General features: G+C 36.0%; 1 protein-coding gene across 2 annotated transcripts in view; it reads right to left on the bottom strand.

Moving 5' to 3' along the window:
- The window catches only part of PRDM5 (PR/SET domain 5), a 290,703-nt gene that overhangs the window by 89,454 nt on the left and 177,424 nt on the right, over positions 1-23,825 (bottom strand). For both annotated transcript variants that reach the window (XR_775716.3, XM_010590528.3), the window contains exons 10-12: positions 9,489-9,582; positions 5,141-5,301; positions 1,833-1,926 (exon numbers count right to left, since the gene is read on the bottom strand). Coding sequence is in view for 1 of the 2 variants with exons in the window: in XM_010590528.3 (XP_010588830.1) it covers positions 1,833-1,926; positions 5,141-5,301; positions 9,489-9,582 (349 nt within the window). In the remaining variant the exon portion in view is untranslated. The remainder of the gene's footprint in view (positions 1-1,832; positions 1,927-5,140; positions 5,302-9,488; positions 9,583-23,825) is intronic.

Raw genomic sequence — 23,825 nt, 5'->3', positions numbered from 1 at the left:
TCAAAAATAATAATAATAATAATCTTATTATTATTGCAACTTTGTAGTAGGTAACAATAATTCAAATTTTAGCAGCAAATACTATTTTAAGTGCTTTATTTTTCTCCAGTTTCCATCCTTCCTATAAGTAAAATAAAACGTAAGCAAACAGAAGTCTTAAGGGTAGCATTAGTTTGAATAATCAAGTGTTCTACTTGACTAAGTTCATCCTTTCTGTGCTGAAATTTATGTTATACTGTATGCTTAACAAAAAGTCCCTGCAACTATGTCAAACGTAACTAAATTACATCATGATATCTTAGGGGCATGATCATCCACTTAGTACTCTGACATGCAGATATAATACACCTTCCCTATTCTCTACTTGCCCCCGCTCCCCATGAACAAATTATATTCAGAAGCACAGACAGGAAATCTGCCTAGCAAACTAAGGTTATATTTTCAATGTGGCATAACGATATCTTTCAAGAACTGCTGAGATACAGAATGAAAAGGCTGTTGAATTCATTCCTGCCCTCCACAACTCCACGTGGCCCCAAGCACACACAAGAGAGTGATGCCCAATGCCATAGAAGTGCCTAATGCCCCTAGAGTGCTGGCCCTAGACTTCAGAACTATCTATCTTCCATCTTTATCGTGGACTTGACTCTTCTGCGCAATCAGTGCATGGTGCGCACAGCCTCTGGCTCTTTTTAAGTACACCTGCCCTCAATACAGCTCTCCACTGCTCCTTCCCTATTGTATCTCTCTATTTTTTTTTTTGTTGCTCTCTGCTTCCACCAGACAGATTGACTGTATCCTGAAAACCTTACTTTCTATAAAAAATTAAGATTTTCTTTTTTTTTTAAGGCATCTACTTTTCCAGTCATCACAGCTTGATCTGTTCTTGGTTATGTGTTTCATATACAAATATCTTAAATACTTGTAAATGAAAAAGTAAAAGTTAAAATATTTGTTTATTCTAAGATAACAAATACCAGGTTGACCTTATGTCTTTTAGCTGTAGTCACAAAATTTCAAAAAGAAAACATTGATGTTCTTCCCTCCACGTATGTATAACATTCACAGTTCTGATTGTTTGGCCTATTTAAACTAACATTTCATCAGTCACAACACAGTTATTATGATAGACACTGTGCTAGGTGCAGAGGGTACAATGGTAAAGAAAGTGAAACACTATGGTCCTCTAACAGGAAGCTTCAGCTATGCAATCCAATTACACAGTTCACCATATAAGTATCCTCCAACTACTAATTTTTTTTAAAGATTAATGTACAATTATCTGGCTATCAAAATTCAGGATTTTTTTTAATGTCTTTTCAAGTATTTATCTACATGATAAACCCAGGAAGCTATTCATTCATTCTATACTAAGGCACACCCTCTGTCATTGGAAAAACTGGACAGTAGTAAGAAAAAAAGGGGCCCTATGGCATTCGAGCAATACACCAAGGACTTTTTAAATTAATAAAAAAAGGCCACATTTGATGTGACAGGAGGAATTTTAAGAGGAGACTCTCAACTTTCTATAAAAAGTAAAACTGCTATTCTCTCTTCCATCTATTAGCATAGTATATAAATCACAGTTCTATCACAATGAAACACTAATCAAATTGCTACCACTTTATATATTTTAAAAGGTTAAGAATATATACATATTCAAATTTCTTCTAGAGCAAGGAACTGGACTTTACAATACTTTAAAGGAGGGAAAACAGCCAATATTAATGCTTACTCTCAGAGATATTCTTTTGAACATTATGATACACCTTGTCCTGGAAGAATGTCATTTCTCTAAAATGTTTTTGTATCACCAGTTACAATGTACACACCTGTGTGGCTCCGGATGTGGACTCTCAGTGTCCCACTGCTGGCAAATTTTTGGCCACAATATGGGCATATCTTCTCCTTTTCTCCTGTATGTGTCTAAATGGGAAGGAATAAAAAAGGGTTGAGGACAAAGTATAAAGAAGTAGGGAAAGATGATTAAGTGCCTCCGACAATGGTAAATCATTTTTTCCAAGATTATGTTTCATTAAAATGATTTACTATCACAATGAGATTTTAAACAATTCATCATGGATATTCCCACTGGTTCAAAAAACCCTTCGAATCATGCGTTAGTGTTAATTTGAAAATAATTGTACAGTTTACTTGTTAAGCCTATGTTGAGCCCCCATCGACAGATGATTAAGTTATATGAAACCAGTATATGCTAACAAAACCACAAAATCAAAATGAGGCTACAGCTGCCCTTGACTGCTGCCAAGAAACACTTTCTTAGAAGCATTTTTCACATTCTTAGTGTGTATTTAACTCTTGAGGATGGAATTAATATCAGTCATCTGTTACGTGCATTATGCTCGTCTGACCAGACTGATTTTATTGTGTTGCAAAAATCAACATACATCTGATTTGACCCCTAAAATCAGCAGGTGTTTACTGAGCAGTCAATTTGAAAAGAGCATCCCTGCCCTGAGTACACCTTTAATCGAAGCATAAAAACCACCACAGGAGTAAGGGGAAGGAGTGTCATCAAAGGGGATTTTGAATAAAATGTTGGAGAATTCAGGGGAAAAAGAGGTCACATCCAGTGACACCCCCCAAAGAGAGGAGGCAGATGGAGCATTTTAAATTCGCATCACAATCTCATTAGGAGACCAGTTGGAACCACCATTCCAATAAACAAAGGGTCACAGCTATCTCTCAATCCCCAGTACTTCTCGAATTTAGGTGAAAGGTAAAAAAAAAAAAAAAAAAAGAGGAAGGAGGGGATTATTTCAGGTATTTGTACATTCTTTATGAGATTGCTTTTTTAAATTGGTGTTTTCATTTCAATTATAATATAAAAACTAATAAAAGTATATTGTGGATCTTCTGGATGACCATCTCAAAACAGAGCTTGCAGGGTCTGTATTTGCATTGGTTTTTATGCAAATTATTAGTAAGTATTACTATTCAAATTGCCATGGGATAATGAAAAAAAGAAGTGGAAAATTTTCATAAAAATGATGCATTCTCAAAAGGCCAAACAGCACTGTACGCTGCTCACACATACGACCTAAGTTACTCGCCAAGAGAAGCGAAGGCTACAGGAAAGACAGTGGCTGAAGAGAGAAAACGGGGGGAATGGGGAAAGGGGACAACTACTTCATCACCTCACAACCTCAGACAACCACCTACAGAGTAAAAGATCTTATCTTCCATATTAAATTAACGGTTAGTTTTAATATAATTGACTTTGTAGCTTTATAAATATTTATTTTGTAAATGTGCATATTCGTATTGTATCTCTATTTGCATATATACTACCACATTTATAATTCGTAAAGAGCTATAAACTAACCTTAGTCAACATCAGCGTCCCTCAGAATTTTTTCCCTTTAAAGAATTTACATTATACCCAGTTTGAGAAACATGCTCTAATCAACTGCTTTGCTAACCAACAACACTCTGTAAAATAGACATCGCCTGGATTCTGCATTTGGCAGGCACTTAATTTTCCATTTTCACTGCAAATTCTTATACAAAACAGTTATACATTCTTTATACCCCAGTTAGAGCTTTTACTCCCATGGCCCATATTATACTTCAATTTCAACTAAATGGCATAACATTTTAACATGTAACAGACCTCTGTTCTTTTCGTTCCTTGACAGAGAGGCTAAATATGGCAAATCTTTCTTGATTAGTATAAGATCGTTTAGAAATTTAATATATCTGTTATTCCAAACAGGCAACTACCAACTTATTTGTAATATCTTAATAAAATCCACAAGATGTCTTTTGCTGGTTCACTGCTCACATATATGACCTAAGTCACTTACCAAAAGAAGTGAAGGCTAAAGGTTAAGACCTTAAAAGATAAATTATGAAAAGAATTAAAATGTTTCTGTGGTTTAAATTCAGAAATAAAGTTTATTTTTAGATACAGAATTTTGTTAGGTGGTTTTAAGTGACAATGAAGGTACAATATTAAAATAGCTTAAATATAGATATTTCTAATATTAACAGTTCATTATAAGAATATTGGATAAATGTATGAAAAAAACTGAACAATGCACCGCAGAAATATTCTGTGACAATCTGTTATTGGAGACAAACAACTAAATCTCACTTAAAAACTCACTATACTTTGCCCTCACATATTAAAACACAACAAAAACATTACATTCAGACAAAAATCTGAATTAAAACAAAAAAAAAGCTGAAAGAATATTCTATTAAGAGATTTTTAAAAGGGAGACAATATCATTATTACTTATGATTAAAGACACAGGAAAAGTTACTCAATTCAGTCCTTTTAAAACAACTTTATTAAAGACAGATACATTATAAAAGTCACCCTGAGGTGGGAGTCATTTCCTCACATTCACTCTGTAGCTCACACTAACTGGCAGAAAGCAACCACCCTTCATAGTCATTTTTGAAGTCAGCATTAAACACCATAAGTGTGTTTGTTATAATATGAATTCTGTTACTTTAAAAACATACTTAAAATGTACTTATTTTGGTAAATAAGAAAAAAACAAGAAAACTATTGATTTGCTTCAGGTAATTATCCAGTTAAAGTAACAAAACAAAGATATTTCACAAATTGCAACATATAAGAACATAATTATATTTGAGCTGAACTAGTATTTATCAAGTCCTTGTTCTATACCAAAAACTTCCCTAGGCCCTAGGAATGCAAATATGAACAAGGATCATTCCAGCCCTTGAAGAGTTTGGTCTAGTAACTCTTCGATAAACATCTGAATTGGCTTTGAAAAATAAAATTATCAAATAGCTACTCTTACTTTAAGAAAAGACTTACTAAATTAATCCAAAAACATATTAAAACAGATAAGCTCCCACTCATCTGGTGTTTTGTATTGCCCAACTCTCAGCATAGCTAAGTACTATGTAGAATCTACATCTAACTCAGGTTCTCTTTCATGAAAAAAGTAAATTGATTCTAAAAATAAAGAAAAGCAAAATTATCTGAAGAGTTGGTATAAATTATGCAATCCTTTTGTGTCACTTTAGGTAAATATGTTGATAAATTAATATGAAATTGGTCATCAAATGATAGTTAACATATATGATGATATTGTTTAAATATATAATCCATTCAAAATAATCGTAGGCATTTACTTACTTTCTTATGACTTCTAAGCACTGACGGTGTAACAAATGCCTTATTACATAGCTCACATCTGTATTTCTTGTGTCTTTCATGGACCACCTGGACATGAACATTTAAGGTATCCTTCCTTTTAAAGGTAGCATCACAGTGATGACATTTGAAAGTCCTCTCACCTTGGAAATAAAAAAGCCAAATAAGAGAAATATAACATGCAACAGAAGGGTCCTTAATCTTAACTCTCATTCATGTATGCTGGATTTATGATTGTTTTCTCTAAGACATTAGTCTTACAACTCTAAGAATTTATCATACCCACAAAAGTTAATTTTTCACAAAAAATTCCAGTTACGTATTTCCTAATGCACCGTGTAACCGGGGGAAGTCATTTAACATTCTTACATTCTCTATCTCCTTAACTGAAAACCTGGGGACTGAATTAGCTAACTCTCTAAAGGTATCCTGAGCTTTAAAGAAGTATGTATTTTTAGCACAAAAGCTGGGATTAAGGTAAGCAGATCCTTGTGAGGTCTCTGTCAAGCAGGGTGAGTTCCCTTGGGGGCCCCTCCCAAGCTCCACTCAAATCCCAAGCCTGTTCCCGCAGCTTCCAGCAGATAGAGTGCAGGCAGAACAGGGTCACAGGTAGAAGGCTGGAGGCAAGCCTCTGAGAGCAGTCAGAAACGCATCAATGGAGGCCCTCTCATTCTGGGATAGAGAGAGATACAGCACCCCTTCATTCCTCAGCACTGTGCCTGGATCTTGGCCTGGAGGCTCCCTGACATAGCAGTGGGTCTGTTGTGAAGCAGCTGGGGAAGGAATTCACTTCCCAGGCTCTCAGAGAGACAGTGGGACTAGATTGGAGTTGGGGCAGCCCAGTGTAATAGCCACCATTTTCTACTCTAAAGCCCCTGAGCACCTGAGAGGATTCTTCCTTTCTTCTCATTATATAGCCTAGGCCTGAGGAGGCAGCCACTCCAGAAATTATGTTGAGAGATTTTATATAATACTTGCTAACTTTCACAGACTACTGTCTCTGTAACTCTTCTTAAACACAACTCTAACTTTTAGTAGTCCATTTTAAATACATTTTCAGCAACGAATGCACACCATTAGAAGATACTGATATCTCTGATGACATCATAAAATACATGTGGCACATGATTACATGAACAAGATAAACTAGTATTTGAATATATGTTCCCTTTTTAGAGAACAATTTCATTAGCATGTTGTTATTGTTAGTTGCCATCGAATCAATTCTGACTCATGGCGGCCCCATGTGTGCAGAGTAGAACCATTCCACAGGGTTTTCAAGGGGATGACTTTTTGGAAAAAGATCGCCAGTATGCCTGTCTTCTGAGGAGCCTCTGGGTGAACTCCTACCACCAACTTTTCGGCTAATGGTTAAGAGCTTAATCGTTGGCACCACCTATAGATTCAAGTATTATATCTGCAATGAGGCAAGATATAGAGATACCTAACTTTCTACATCTCAATAAGAGATTTCATTTCAACTGAGCTCTTCTAACTTCCCTCCATTATAACTGGCACTAAATTTAGAAATGTGAAGATCCTATTATTTGTTCATACCACATATAAAAAGGGGAGGAAAAAAAAAGGATGTCCAGAAATCAAGAAAAAAAGAAGGAAGAAAAAGACAGATCACCCTCCCTTTGTCTTTTCAAACCAAATATAGCTCTGTAACTTAAAATCTCTTAGAGTCTTGCTGAAATTTAATGCTTCAACCAAAGTCACATCCAAACCATGCATAAATGATAGATTCTGGGAGCTTTATTGGTTGTTTTCGTGCATTTTTGTTGTGGAAAGTTATTGTTGTAAACTAGTTTGTCTTTATATATCTTTTTTAAATTTATTTAAATTGTTTTTATTTTTAAAAGCTAGTAAAAGAAAGGAAACCCTGGTGGCGTAGTGGTTAAGTGCTACAGCTGCTAACCTAAAAAAGGTCGGCAGTTCAAATCTGCCAGGCGCTCCTTGGAAACTCTGTGGGGCAGTTCTACTCTGTCCTATAGGGTCGCTATGAGTCGGAATCGACTCGACGGCAATGGGTTTCGTTTTTTTTTTTTTTTGGTTTAGTAAAAGAAAATTTACAGTTAAGACTGTAAATATTGGTAATATCAAATCTACCTAATCAAGTTAATAATACCAAATCTCTACTGAATGAAATTTTTTTTAAAAAAGAAACTTATTCAAGATTACTCATATCAAAGCATTTTCATTAAACTATTAAGTGAATCAAAATGTTGGCCCTTGTACAAAAATCTCATATAGTTATACCAGAGAAGTCCTAAATGACAACTTACTTCTCTTCTTCCCTATTTTAATTCCAGATTTTTTTGTCTTACATTTTTCAGAATTTTTTAAAGTACTCAATATATTTCACTCTGTTACATTAAGGAAGCTATTGAAGAAAAATCATTGCTTTATGCCATCCTCTAATTGCACATTTCATTTTTCAAAGACATCTTTCATGTATACATTCCCTCATTCTTAAAGAAACTAGCTAGCAACTTGCCTTTTGATCTTCAGCTTATTAAACAGCAGAAATTTCCAATATAATTATGACAAGTTATTCTTTATATGTGCTGATGTATGTTTCTAGTAACAGCCCTTATCATTTGAAGTTACGCATGTTTCATTTTCCTATTGTGCAATACGGGACCTACTATTCTGTCCTCTCTATTTTAGCCAATTCTTGTTTTCCATCATTTTAGCTCACTGGCCATAACTGACATCTGGCTTTACCTTAGCTGGCTCCTTTACTCACTCAACTAATTGTCAAAGTTGATTTTCCTGGCAAATGTCTTTATACGCAGCTTTGTAAAGCCACTGATGAATGTGCTGATCAAGGTATATATGAAATGTACAGGCACTCTCGACACCGAATCACTTCAAATCTCTTTCTCCATCTGATGAAACAATGAGCTGAAATCCGAAGTATTAGATTCCTTGTATTAAAAATCCCTTGCTGTTATTAAAAATAAAATTTTGCCTTTCTTAAAAAAAAAAAAAATTTTCCTGAGTGTCAGGTCAAGTTTAGTAATATAAGTCTTATCAGTATGAATGATGTTCACTTGTAAATCCATTCATCTCATGTGGTTATTTTTCATAATCAATATGATAGCGATATCAGGATGGAAATTTCTGCTGCTGCAAGACAAATTTCATTTTTAAACACATAACTGCTCTTTATAAGGAAAATGAAAAGCTGTGCTAACAATTTCTCCAGAACTGTTAAGGGTAATAAAGTAGAACAACATGAAATCCCAACAGTTTATCTTTTTCTATAGGAAGCAGATTTAATATCATCATAATCATTATCATTATTTATGAAAACCTTAATATCTTTATTATTTTACATTTTAGACCCTATAATTTGACCCAAGAAAATTTCTTCCTCTAATATCCTATACAACCAGTTGTCAAGGCTGATTATTGTGCTAGCCTCAGAAGTATTAAAAATTTAAGCAGTAGCAAGGATTTTCGGGTATACAGGATATGCTGATGATTAAACAACTCAAATTAAAAGTAAGAAACATAAATATTACTCATTTTATAGAATTTTTTAATTTTTAGGATACAGTAGTAAAGTAAATCTTTGGTTATTTCAATATCTCAATGAAAGATTCATAGGCAGGGAACTCATTTTTAAAATCTGGCCGAGTAGTAACACTTTCTATGCCTCAGTAAAGTGATTCCTTCAGCAATATGTCCATAAATCCTGTGGTATTCTAAAAATAGCTCTGCAGTAACTGCTAGACAAATTTTCATTGTGTGTTTATGTAGAACTTAATGCAAAAGGGGAAAAAAAAATGCCCGTCAGAAGTAAGAAATCAGAGGCAGTGTAGTAAGTAGGAAAAGCACCTGGCCATCTGAGACCTTCATGCTACCCCAGCATCATGAAACCCTGAGTACTTCTCCCAGACTCAGTCTTCTCCAATTCCTCTCATGGGGTTAAATTCAATCGATATGTACTCTAGTATTTTCCAACATTAAAAGTCTGTGAGCTAATAAATCTGACAAACATATGAATGTTTTGAGAAGTCACACATTTCCTTAATCTTGAAATTTAAAAGGTATAAAACGTCTGTTTCAAAATAGAGCTCAAAGATAACTTATGGAACTTAGGAAATATTTTCATATACCAACTTTAGAAAATGGAAATAGAAGATGTAAAATAAAATGTCTCACAAAATAATTAATTTCATCATGGGAAAATAAAGTAACGATAAAGGAAGAGAAAGTGAAAGGCACTATCGCGATGCCCATATTGTATTCTCAAAGACTATGAGAATAAAGTGTGAGATAACTGTTTTTGTCCTCAACTGCCTGAACTATGACTTACTGTTATGTATTAGCAGGTGTCTCTGCAAAGAAAATGGGGTCCGGAACAAAGCTTTACATTCCTCACATTGGAACGGTCTCTCTTCAGAGTGGGTCTGCAGATGAAAGAAACCTTAAATCAGGAAGATCAAGAATTAACTAGTCATTACAATAATTGGAGCTTCTTGGTTGCATGACGTGAAAGAAGAAAGAAAGGAAGGGAGACAATATCTTGTTTCTTCTGGTGACATTTTCCCACCGTAATTTGGTAAACACAAATATGCTGTGTGGATAGGTGCAAACAATTGTATTTTAAAATTTTCACTTTAAATAAAAATTTGATAAATAGTAAAGGAAATTGTTCCTCTTATTTTAAAACGCTGGTCTGAATACAACTTCTAGGATCAACTTTGTGTAATGAAATGGTATGGTATTTCTCAAAAGTCTAAACTCCTTCATCACTGGACAAGCTTTAGATATGGGGGTACCACATTTTCAGCATAAAGGAAGAAAACTGGTAAAAATGAGATTGTTTCAACCCTTTTTCTAAACTTCACAGAATAATTTCAAGTAATTTTTAGTCCTGGGTGCTGCTTTTGTCCCTAAATTAGACTAGAACATTTACTCACATTAAACGGTAAGGTAACATTCATTAAATATTATGTTTGTGTCAGTGCTATCCTAAATACTTTACATAAATTATTTCATTTAATTCTAACAGCAGCTCTATGAATAAAATACTATTATTTTACCTGTTGTACATATAAGAACATTAAGGCTCAAAATGGGCACACTAGCCCAGGGCAAGGACGAGAAGGCAGGAGGCTAGAGGAAAGCTGGTAACAAGAAACTCAAGGTTGAGAAGGGGAGAGTGTTGACACGCTGTGGGGTTGGCAACCAATGTCACAAAACAATATGTGTACTAATTGCTTAATGAGAAGCTAGTTTGTTCTGTAAACCTTCATTTAAATTACAATTAAAAAAAAAAAGATGAGAATGTAAGGGGGCAGGGAAACTAGATTAATGGAAACAGAACAACCAGAAGGGAAATGAGAATGTTCATGCATCGTGAAGACTGTAACCAATGTCACTGAACAATTTGTACAGAAATTGTTGAATGGGAACCTAAATTGTTGCGTAAACCTTCACCAAAAACAGGATAAAATATTATTTTTAAAAAAAGTTGAAATAATTTGTCAAAGAGTATAGATGCAGCACTACTAAGCACTATGGTACTTGACAAACAAAAATATATTGATAAACCAGGAACAAAGAAAAACCACTATCTATATCTAAACCCAAAAATACCAACAAAACAAAAACAGTAAGCTTGATCACACCCTGTTTTTCATTACATGCCAGTACAGTGAATAAAATTTTATTCTACCACCCCCACCCACTGCTGTTGAGTCGATTCCGACTCATAGCGACCCTATAAGACAGAGTAGAACTGCCCCGTAGAGTTTCCAGAGAGCACCTGGTAGATTCAAACTGCTGACCTTTTGGTTAACAGCCATGGCACTTAACCACTACACCACCAGGGTTTCTTATTCTACCACAGTTGGAAGATAACAAGGCCTTATAAATGTTTAAAAAACTAGCAAAATTAAACTATGCTCTCATATCACAATGAAGTAAATCACAGAACTTTCTTTTTTAATATATATATGTGGTATAAAAATAAAAGGGATAACATAAAGGAAAGTCACTTTATTCAGAGCATACAGATTTACATGTTTTCTCAGCTTAAGCATTATAATATTCAAACCATAAGCATATCTATTACCATAACGATGGTGAAAAAAGATTATCATGCTTGTTTTCAGTTGTGAAAAAGATGAAATAAGATGGAGGAAAGATATTTAATAGTCAAAATAAATTGCATATGCTCCCAAAGTGTTAGTTAGCCACAGAAATTAATACAGTATTGACAGCACAGGAATAAGTAGATCAATAAAACAGAAAAATGAGTAGATTTCTTTCATTTCATAAAATACATGAACATCTAGTACAGAACAATATGCCATTTCAAATTGGTGGAAGAACAGTGGAAATTTTAGTAATTAGTTTTCAGCCAAATATTGAGACATTTAGGTAAATGGGCCCACTCCTCACTCCTTACAATAAAAGAAGTTCCAGATCAATTCAGGTGGTGTTTTAAAAGTGAAAAATAAAGACATAAATAACTAGAAGAAAATATGAGTGAATTTTTAAATAATTTTTGAGTGGGAAAGCCTTTGTAACCAGGCAGAAACTGAGACATTCTAATGAAAGAATCAAATTCAAAATTGTAATGCAGGTATTTAGTGACTATATATGTGTGTGTGTGTGTATATATATATATATATATATTCACTACATAAAACAAAAGTTTTATATTGAGAATATAAAGAGTTACATAACATTAAAGAAGACATAACTCCAAATAAAATGGGGGGGGGGGAGACTCCCCTCTGAACAGCACTCCTGAAAATTCACTCGCTGTTTCATTCTGTGTGAGGTCTACGCTATGCACTTCAGTACCCTGTGTGCCAGTCCTATTTTAGAAGCTGGGGATATATATACCAGTAAAAACAAAAGAGACAAAGTACCTACTATCACGGAGCTTTTTATGCTAGTGGAGAGAGATGGGCAATAAACGAACAGTAAAATATATATCAGGAAGAGATGCTATGGAGAAAAATAAAGCAGGGAAAGAGGACAGCAAGTTCCTCAGAGAATGAGGTAACATTCTTTAATAGGTGGTCGAGGAAATTCTAGCTGAGAAGATGATGTTTGAGAGAAGAACTGAGGCAGTGAGGAAGTAAAGGTGGGTATCTGGGTGATCTAGGCAGAAAATACCAGGAAGGCTAGCGTGGCTGGAGACAAGTGGAAGAGACAAAAAGGTGAGGTGATGAGGCCAGAGAAATGAGGAAAAGTGGGGAAGAGAAACAGATCATGTAGGGCCTGGCTGGCCATTGAAGCAATTTTGTTTGTTTGTTTTACTCTCAAAGACATGTAGAAGCTCTAAAGGGCTTTAAGCAGATGAGTAGCAGGATTCACATGACATTTAACAGGATGCTATGGTGGCTGCGCTGTGAAGAGGATGTAGGTGGACAAGGGGAAGCAGAGAAACCAGAGAGGCAATACATCAAGAGGTGGCGATGGCTTACACCTGGATGGCAGCCCCAGAAGTGATTCAGTAGGATTCTGTATATATGGGAACCCCTGGTGGCGTAGTGGTTAAGTGCTACGGCTGCTAACCAAAGGGGTGGCAGTTCGAATCTGCCAGGTGCTCCTTGGAAACTCTGTGGGGCAGTTCTACTCTGTCCTATAGGGTCACTATGAGTCGGAATCGACTCAGCGACACTGGGAACTGAACTGGAACTGTATATATGATGAAGTGAATAGGTTTTGAGGATGGATTTGGATATGGAGCATGAGATATAGAAAGAAAGAAGCAAGCGTGATCCAAGATTTGTGGCATGAGCAAATGGAAGGACAGGTTAGTCATTAATGAAAGAAAGACCAGGCAAGAAACAAGCCTGAGTGAAAGATAAGGAGTTCAGTTTTGGACACGTTGAAATGACTATTAAAAGATGTCTAGTGAAATTGTTCACTACAGATTAGGAAGTAAGCAAAAGTAAGCCTTTGCTTACCCTGCTTACTGGGTCATCTGCCACAGTCAGGGATTGTAAATGTGAAAAGAGGCTTTGATTCTATCTACAGGAAGGTGCTGTGGGGTTAGGAGAGAGACAGATGCCAGCCACACATAGAAGCGGAATCTTTGATGTGGCGGAAAAAATGTGAAAACTGTTCACTACAAATGAGCAGGCAAGCAAGGTAAACACCATACTTGCCTTGCCTAATGGATAATCCACCCCTGGCTCTGGCTAACCAATTCTCTTAAAAGAAATATATGACAAATTTTTTACAACCAAAATTTTTTAAAAAGGGAAAAATCCTAAATGCCCATTAACAGGTTTAAACTTGGTTAACTAAATTATAATGGATATTATATATTTATGTTGTTTCATTTAGAAAATTCTCCATAACATATTTGGAGTGTTAAGAGCTGAATCCCATATATATATATATATATATATATATATATATTGCTGGGGGCAGTGGGTGCAGAGGGGCCGCCCTTGCAGCCTGGCTCCCAGGAGCCAGGCTGCAAGGGCGGCCCCTCTGCACCCACTGCCCCCAGCAATATATAGAATACCTTTTATGCCATATACCAAAACTAAAACCAAACCCACTGCCATTGAGTCGATTCCAACTCACACGTATACACACAGAGAGTAGAGTCCAAAAAGATGTTCTGGAAAACATTAATGAGAGTTTTCACAGGAAAACAGACAGTCGTATTTTAGAGAATTTTTACTTCCTTCTTTATATCTTTTTCTGATGTCTGAATTTCCTATGAGTAGGTGATATTATTATAAAAAGAAGAAAAAAAAACCATTTTGCTTTAAAAGCATCTGACTGGAACATATGGCTGCTTTATTCTCCAAAAATACTATATTCTACCCCATTCTGTCTCTGTATTTTTTCAAGTCTAAGACAAAACAATTGTGTAGATGGCTTATTACTTGGATTATGAAAGATCACAGGGCAGCATAATGCCTTACAACTATGTTAACCAAACCAAAGCCATGACATCTACTCGCCTACATTCAATAGCATATTCTAAGTGGTAAGCTGTTAGTGCATGACAGATGTCTAAATACTTCGGTCAAAGAGATTCCATCATCATCTCTGGGCTGAGGTGGCATCACTCATAAAAACCTCAGCAGAGAATCCATGTGTCCAATTAACAGCAAGACAAAGACAGGCCATCCCATTTCAGTATTTGCTCGCACATTCACCGTGCTGCCCATGTCGTGGATAGAGTACTTCTGTCTCCAAGATATATTTTACAAGTACCAGATGAAATTAAGTTTTTTTAAAGGCATCTTATCAGAAACCTTCAACAATTCATCTCTAAAAGAGTACCAAACTTTTCACTGACTTAACTGCATGATCCCTGAGTAATAGAACACCTCCTGGTTAAATATTATGTCATTAAGGACATCAACATCTGCCAATTTAGCAGATGTACTAGTCCATGAACTAGTGAGAACAATGAAATATGTTTCTTATGTACCAATTACTAGAATTAAGTCTGATTACCATTGCGGATGTAGAAAACGCATAAGAAAATTTGTTGAACTATTTATAATACCTACTAATATGCCTCAAACATGCTTTAGATGGTTTTTGGCATAATTTTTGCACAGTAAATATTGAATTAGCACATTTCTATCATACAGATCAAATATAAATTTCATGAGCACAGAATAAAAATTTCATCAGGGCTATTCACAATTAAAAATAATAATCTTGACTATCAGGAGTATATTTCACTCCATAGTAAGAGAATTTTATTAGAAATCTTATTTCTTCTGTAGCATGTGCAAAGCAAGAAAACTATCATAAATTCAAGGTAAATAACTAGAGCTAAAACAGGTTTGGGGAAAATATTCCAGAGATTTGTTTGTTAGAACTTTTTTCTTTTTAATTTTGTTATTAAAGTCTCAAGTCCCTATATTATAAGCACATTACTGTCCCACTGGGCCACACAATAAACCCACATCATATTAAATGTGCATCATGTGGCTGTTTACAAGGTATGTGGATTAAATTTTTACTGTTACCTTTATAACTGACTTCTTTAAACGGACTCTTCTTCACAAAAACAAATGGATACTGGAGAGAGATTGCAGACATCAGTTGCTTTAAGCTAAGTACAGGAAAGGGTAGCTCATTCCACACATAGACAATTATAAAAATGCAGGTGGTGTTCCTAGAGAACTATTCTGTTGTGGTTGTTAGGTCCTGCCAAGTTGGTTTTCAACTCATAGCAACCCCACGTGATGGAGGAGAACTGCCTCATAGGGTTTTCTAGGCTGTAATTTTTATGGGAGTAGATCGTCAGTCTTTCTCGCACAGAACCACAGAGTAGGTTCGAACCAAAAACCTTTCGGTTAGCAGCCGAGCACTTAACTGTTATATCACCAGGGCAAGCCCCGCTTAACCAATCCCCACCTTTCCACTGCTTGAGAGACACAACTCCATTAGTAGAACAGCCATAACCTCATGGAGCCAACGCCCGGAGCCTGCACAGCATGAAGCGTAACATGACCAGGGCTAAAGGAATTTGTGAAGAGGAGGAATAACCATAGACTTTCAGAAGCCTTGGAAGGTAGCAGCTTGGATTCCCCTTGAGGGAGCTTTCCCCTCTACAAAACTTCTAAGACATGGACTCTCATATCTAACAAACACTGGGCTGGGAGGCTAGGTCCATGACCTCCCAGGCTAGCTGATTTGACCATTAATTTAAAAGTTCTGCCTTTTCACAATGACCACCATTTACTATAAATTGGTCTAGAACCAACACAGAACAATTTTATTCTCTTTTCCACGCTGGTACTCTGAATATATTGAAACAGCAATCATGTCTTCTCAGAGAACTATCTAGTTAACAGACACTAGTAGCTTCTCCCACAAAGATAGTTTCTACACTCATCACAGTAATAGTACAGCAGACTTTCTACATAAAAACAGGCATCCTAATTTTAATAGCTCATATGTAATAACTAAAAATAAATATACTAACTCTTCCAGTGGATAACTTGTTTGCTAGGCAAGATGGTAATTTCTCATCCAAACAAGAGGCAAGTACAGCTTCTTAAAGTACAAACAGACACAACAATGTAACAATTTCAGTCCTATCAAAAAATAACACTCTGAAAATTATTTCTAACTCCTGAATAGGAAATACTTTCTATATATAGTAAAAAACCCTAACATTTTAACAGATAATATGATTCCAAACATTTGGCAAATATTGGACCAGGTAAAATCAATACATACATACTAGTTTTTTTTTTTTTAATGAATATCTAATTACCTGAAGTGTCAACATCACCAGAGGATATACTCTCATAAAACCGATCTATTTCTCAAGACAATACAGGTGTAAACTAAAGGGAAAGGATACAGAATTTAGAGTCAGTTTTAAATATAAAACATACAAAACAGGATATTAGGTTTAAGATACCACACCTCAGCTATTTTAATCATCACACAGAGTTTTCATTTGTACATTCCTAGTTTTCATTGGTTCAGATTTCTGTTAGTTGTGAGTATGATACAAACTATCATGTAAGAATGGATGCATCTCTTTTTCAAAAATGTATTAATTTTCTATTTAATTTAACTTAGCCTCTGAAATTACATTACCTATTCACTAAGATTGTTGACATCATTTAAATCCATTATTCTATGTATTGAGTGTTCTCACCAGTATGCTTCTTGCCTTCACACTAAATTTCTCTAGTTTGCTAGGCTGTCAGAGCTATGGAGATGAATGCTTTTCTCCTCTTGTCTATGAAAAGCCATCGCCATGTTTTCTGATATTGCTAACCTATCTAAGGTTTGTTTTTTCAATTCTATTTGACATAGTCTTCTTCTAATAGCTATTATGAGCTGAGAAATGAGTCAAACAACCTTGTTAGAATTCCAGGTGGCGTAAAAGTGAAAGTGATGAGGGCAGAAACTCCATGTTAGGACTAAACATCGTTGTTGTTAGGTGCCATTGAGTCGGTTCCGACTCATAGCAACCGTACGTACAACATAATGAAACACTGCCCGGTCCTACTCCATCTTCACAATTACAGCTATGTTTGAGTCCATTTTTGCAGCCACTGTATCAATTCACCTTGTCAGAGGTCTCCCTCTTTTTCACCAGCCCTCTACCTTACCAAGCATAATGCCTTTCTCCACAAACTGGTCCCTCCTGATAACATGTTCTAAGTACTTGAGACAAAGTCACCCAAGGAGCACTCTAGCTGTACTTCTTCCAAGACAGGCGTGTTCATTCTTCTGGCAGTCCACGGTATATTCGATATTCTTTGCCAACACCATAATTCAAATGTATCAATTCTTCTTAAGTCTTCCTTATTCATTGTCCAGCTTTCCATGCATATGAGGCAACTGAAAATACCATGGCTTTATTCAGGAGAACCTTAGTCCTTGAAGTGACAACTTTGCTTTTTAACACTTTAAAGAGGTCTTCATCAGTAAGTACTTCAAGTCTTCTTTGTTTTCAGCAAGGAAGGTTGTGTCACCTGCATATGGCAGGTTGTTAATGAGTCTTCCTCCAGTCCTCATGCTGCATTCTTCTTCATATAATCCAGCTTCTCAAATTATTTGCTCAGCATACAGATTGAGTAAGTGTGGTGAAAGGACACAACCCTGATGCACACTTTTAAACCATGCAACATCCCCTTGCTCTGTTCAAAGAACTGCCTCTTGGACTGTACACAGGTTCTGCATGAGCACAATTAAGTGTTCTGGGATTCTCATTCTTCACAATTTTATTCATAATTTGTTACAATCCACACACTCGAATGCTTCTGCCTAGTCAATAAAACACAGGCAAGCATCTTTCTGGTATTCTCTGCTTTCAGTCAAGATCCATCTGACATCAGCAATCATATCCCTCATTCCACATCCTCTTCTGAATCTGGCTCGAGTTCCTGGCAGTTCCCCGTCGATGTACTGCTGCAACCATTTTTGAATGATCTTCATCAAAATTTTACTTGCATGTGACATTAATGATATCATTTGATAATTTCTGCATTCTGTTGGATCACTTTTCTTTGGAATGGGCACAAATATGGATCTCTTCCAGTCGATTGACCAAGTAACTGTCTACCCTTTCCTATACTCCTATACTCGATGGACCAAGTAGCATAGACGAGTGAGCACCTCCACCACCGCATTCGTTTGTTGAAACATCTCAGTTGGTATTCTGTCAATTTCTGAAGACTTGTTTTTTGCCAATGCCTTCAGTGCTGCTTGGGCTTCTTTCTTCAATATAGTCAGTTCTTGATCGTATGCTACCTCCTGAAATGGCTGAATGTCGACCAATATTTTTCCGTATAGTGATTCTGTGTATTCCTTCTACCTTCTTTTGATGCTTCCTGCATCATTCAATATTTTGCCCACAGAATCCTTCAAAATTACAACTTGTCACAAGGAAAACATTAACTCAAGAGACAGAAAGGGCCACAAAAACCAGAGTCTCCATCAACCTGAGACCAGAAGAACTAAATGGTGCCTGGCTACCACCAATGACTGTCCTGACAGGGAACACAACAGACAGTCCCTGACAGAACTGGAAAAAAGTGGGGTGCAGAACTCAAATTCTAGTAAAAAGACCAGACTTAATGGTTTGAGACTGGAGGAAGCCTGGCAGACTTGTCCCCTGGACTCTCTGTTAACCCAGAACTAAAGCCATTCCTGAAGCCAACTCTTCAGACAAACGTTAGACTGGACTATAAGACATAAAATGATACTTGTGAAGAGTATGCTTCTTAGTTCAAGTAGATACATGAGACTAAATGGGCAGCTCCTGTCCAGTGGGGAGACAGGAATGCAGAAAGGGACAGGAGCTGGTTGCATGGACATGGGAAATCCGGGGAGGAAAGGTGGAGTGTGCTGTCACGTTACAGAGAGAGCAAGCAGACAGGGTCACATAACAATGCATGTATAAATTTTTGTATGAGAAACTAACTTGAGCTGTAAACTTTCACTTAAAGCACAATAACAAAAAGAGAAAAAAATTACAAATCAAGGCTTGAATTTTTTCTTCTGTTCTTTCAGCATAGTACTAAATTACACGTTTTCATACATGAAAAATTTTAAATATACTGTTCACCACCACCAGCTGCCACTGAGTCAACTCCAATTCATGAAGACCGCATGTGTACAACTGTGTTCCATAGGGTTTAAAATGGAGCACAGCTTCCAATGGCTGATTTTTTGGAAGTATATCACCAGGACTTTATTCTAAGGTGTCTCTAGGTAGACTCAAACCTACAACGTTTTAGTTAGCAGCTGAGCGCAATAACCATTTGCACCATGCAGGAACAAAATATACTAATAATGCAGAGTAATTTTAGTGATTGCTGAGAAAAATGAGCTGTTTTAGTTTTGTTTTTTCTGCCACGAAAGGGTAAGGACAAAACATTTCCAAATCAAGTCGCTCCACAAGGACAAGTGTTTATATGAAGAATTATTGTGAATAGGGGCTGTATTCTAACACATGATATTGATCCCCATGAAAACTAAAGTGAAACAGTGGTCAGAAGTGTGTTTGTCAACATTAATCTGCCCAGAACACCATCTAAAAGAATTCTGAAAAGGGAAAACTACAAAGGAGACCTTGTCCAACAGATATTAAAACACATTATAAACTGAAATTATTAAAACAGTATGATACTGACACAGAAACAATTTAAATGGATTGAAATGGAGTCCACAAATGGACCTACATGGGTATTCAGCAATATGATAATTGTGGCTTCATGAATTAATTTCTCATTCCATATCTAAAAATAAATTATAGATGATTAAAATGCTAATGAAAAGAAACTAATATAACTTTAAAAACCACTGATGACTATTTGTATAATCTCAGATTAAGAAAAATATCTACAAAAGACAAAAACTCAAGTCATAAAGAAAACTACTGTCACATTTGACAACACAAAAATGTAAAACTTTTTCCTCCAAAAGATACCAACTGACAAGTGCGGACAAGAATAAGAAACAAAAATAACAAAGGGTTAATATTCATCCTAGAAATCAATGAGAAAGCCACCCGAAAATTCATAGAAAATTGGACAAGCCATGAAAAATAAACTTATAAGAACCATAATTTCATCCATCACTCTTAAAATACAATCGGATATCACTTCTAACTCTCAGACTGAAAATATAAAAAAGACTGATAATATCAAATGTTGGTGACAGTACACGTAAAAGCACTCTTTCATATACTTCCAGTGGAAACAGAGCTTTTTCAAAAGGCAGTTAAGGAGCAACGATTAAAACTTAAAACAAACTTACTATTTGACTCATAAATTCCATACCTATGGATTTACTGTCTTTAGTTGATGGCTCTAGATTACTTTGGGAGTGGGGGAGTGGAGGAGAGTGGAAGAAAGCTGAGAGGCAAGGTCTTCCATTAAAGTCAGAGAATAAAAAGGGATCACAGATTTGGCAGAGAATGAACTTCAAGTCAAATATTTATTCCAGGGCTGGGAAATGGTTCAGAAAATTAGAACAGTGCAGTGTAGAATGTGATCCAAAGTGGAAGGAAAAAGTACCTGTGATGGATTTATTGAGTGACTGTCTCTCAGTCTCTAACTTGGCACCTTTCTATGAGATTTTGAAGCATTTTTTTGTTTGTTTTAACTATGTTAAATTTTTGCCATATACTCTGGTTTTAGAACTTGAGTCCATGATGTATATATTTAGGGAAAAACTTCTCCTTTTCTTTAAGGGCTAATACAATTTCATGTAGGCAAATTCTGATCTGCAGTGTCTTTCAAATTGTTTGACCATGACCAAAGAAATACTTTTTTATATCTAAATCCAATATCCACACACATACACATAAGCATGTATTATTTCATTAAAATGCATTGCATGAAACTTATCCTTTACTTTCTATTTTCTATTTTAATGGCTACTTATGATCCACTAAATTCATTTGAAGACCCACAAAGTGATCACAGCCAAGAGTTTGAAAAAACACTAGATGAGACTTTACTAAGGGAGGCCAGTGGAATTATGTCAGTAGAAGATGTGATTTGATGTCTTCATAGGCCTAAAAGTTCCTTCCCTGGAAAATTTATAGAAAGGGTCAAGGGAAAAATGTTCTTTATTTGAACAGACACCACCTGTCCTGCCAGGAGCTTGTTTACAACTTCATCAGGAAAAACCCCTCTGTACTCAGACCTGTCATAAAGCTAATGGTTCCACCTCCAGCATCCAAGACTATAAAACCCATCACAGTATTCCATCTACAACAGGAAGAGGGAACCTTTTTACACCTTATCTGAACTTTAGTTTGCATTAAATTTGATGGAGAACCAAAGAGAGCTGTTGCTGTTGTTAGGTGCCATCGAGTCAATTCCAACTCATAATGACCCCATGCACAACAGAACAAAACGCTGCCCAGGCCTGTGCCATCCTCACAACCATAGCTATGTTTGAGACTATCATTACAGCCCCTGTGTCAATCCACCTCGTCGAGCATCTTCCTCTTTCTCAATGACCCTCTACTTTACTGAGCAGGATGTCCTTCTCTAGGGGCTGGTCCCTCCTGATAACATGTCCAAAGTATGTGAAACAAAACCTCACCATCCTTGCTTCTAATGAGCATTCTGGCAATCCATGGTATATTCAACATTCAATGAAAGACAGAGTTAAGACTAATTGGCCAGTTTCCTGTGATTCTAAAATACCTGCCCAAATGTGACTTAAAGAATGAAAGCATGGTTGATCCGGACAATCAACCTTCACTTTAGGCAGATCCTAAATACAACTACGAATCAGGTCAAAGGCTGAAGGAGAATACAACAAATTTAGACCTACTGAGCCTATGTAACTGGCAAGATCATGAAAAGCATTAAGTTTTAGAAGAAAAACAAGCCTTCAATTTTCCACTCTATATTGTCATAACCACTGTGAAAGATAATATTCTTTTATCCAGTAAATCTAAATATTAAAAGGGAAGAATTGACCTCATATAAGTACAATTTTAAGTACAATAAAAATGCATGAGCTACATAATCAAAACACCAAAAGAATAATTAAACCAGCAACCATTGCTGACGAGTTGATTACAACTCATGGCAAAATAACAACCACTGGGCATGCACGGTGAAGTGAGGATCAGGCTGATTCTCCATTTCTTTTTCCTGCTTTCCTTGGAATATCCTCATTTTTCATTTTCGTAACTAGCCATTAATGAATAATGATGGCAGAAAAAGATGATTTGATTTTTTAACATAACTGCCTGGAAAATATTTCAAATATTTTCATGTAATCATACCAAACACACGCTAGGATCATAACACAGTGAGAAGCACATTTGTCTACAGTAGAAGGACTGAAAGTACTTTCCATTTTGGAAATTACAGGCATCATTGTTTCTATCCTTCCCAAGACATCGTTATTACATTCATATGATTTATGGCCGGAAGTATGAGAGATGGTGCAAAGATCCTGTGCCAAATTCCCACTTGGCATATAACATAAGCCAAACTGTGAAAAACTCGTAAACGCAGGTAGATCAATTTCATCAAAGAGAGGAGCAAGAGGGTTCCAGAGACTGAGCAGGAAACCAGCCAGATAGTTTTTTACAGTCATGTGGTTCCAAAGCAGCAGTAATGAATGTGCTCCTGCCCCTGAACATATAATGCTTGAGTTAAAAATAAGGGTGGGCAGCAAGAAACTAGGCAGAGGTGACTGGGACACTATCAATCAATCCTGTTTATCCTTTGGTTAATCTGTTTTATCTTACTTTTTAGATAAAAAAATACATAAAGATTAATGAAGTTAATATCACAATTTAAAAAGTGATTTCAACATAGATCAAACAATGCCTTTGTAAAGTACCATGAAATACTGAAATAATATACTTTCAATGCAATATTTAGAGTGAAAAATGAGGAAAATTCTTTTAAAAGAGACTATACACATGTCACTTAATGGCATACTAAAATATATCAACTGAAATCAATATGCAGATATTTATCACATCACAAGTACATCTTATATACATTCCTAAGATGCTGAATATCTCTGGATGAAACTTCTCACTTCAGTTCAAACATAATCATTTACACAAAATAAATAAAACAAATAATTCTGAAACAAAAACTTGAGTAAAGGAAGCATCACAAAAGCAAAACAAATCAACAGAGGAAACTAAGAGACCGTAACTTGAAAAGAGGAAGGCAAAGGTAGAGAAGTCTTGCTGAACACAGGCAAATTATGGACTATTTTTAGGGATGGTTTGTGAAGAGACTAGAAAGCTACAAGGTTAGAAAGAGGCTGAGGTCATGGTGTAAGTTCAATCAACTTTATAAATAAAGTGAAGTTTAGAGAAGTCAAATACCTTGTCAAAACTCACATGGCCAGTTAATGGCCAAGCCATAACTAATAGCCATGTCTTCTGATTACTATTCTTATAAAAACCAATGCTAGGGCTGTTGAGTTGATTCCAACTCATAGCGACCCTATAGGACAGAGTAGAACTGCCCCATAGAGTTTCCAAGGAGTGCCTGGTGGATTTGAACTGCCGACCCTTTGGTTAGCAGCCGTAGAAGTTAACCACTATGTGACCAGGGTTTATAGCTCCTAAAAATGACTCTGAATGACAGGGTAAGGCGTATGTACCACAGCTTAGAAATCTACTTATAGTATTAGAGTATGAGAATGATATAGTGGAGTTGTGCTTTGGAACAACTGAACT

This window comes from Loxodonta africana, chromosome 5 (assembly GCF_030014295.1).
Source record: "Loxodonta africana isolate mLoxAfr1 chromosome 5, mLoxAfr1.hap2, whole genome shotgun sequence".
Classification (NCBI taxonomy): Eukaryota; Metazoa; Chordata; class Mammalia; order Proboscidea; family Elephantidae; genus Loxodonta; species Loxodonta africana.
This window is presented reverse-complemented; position numbering and strand designations above follow the sequence as displayed.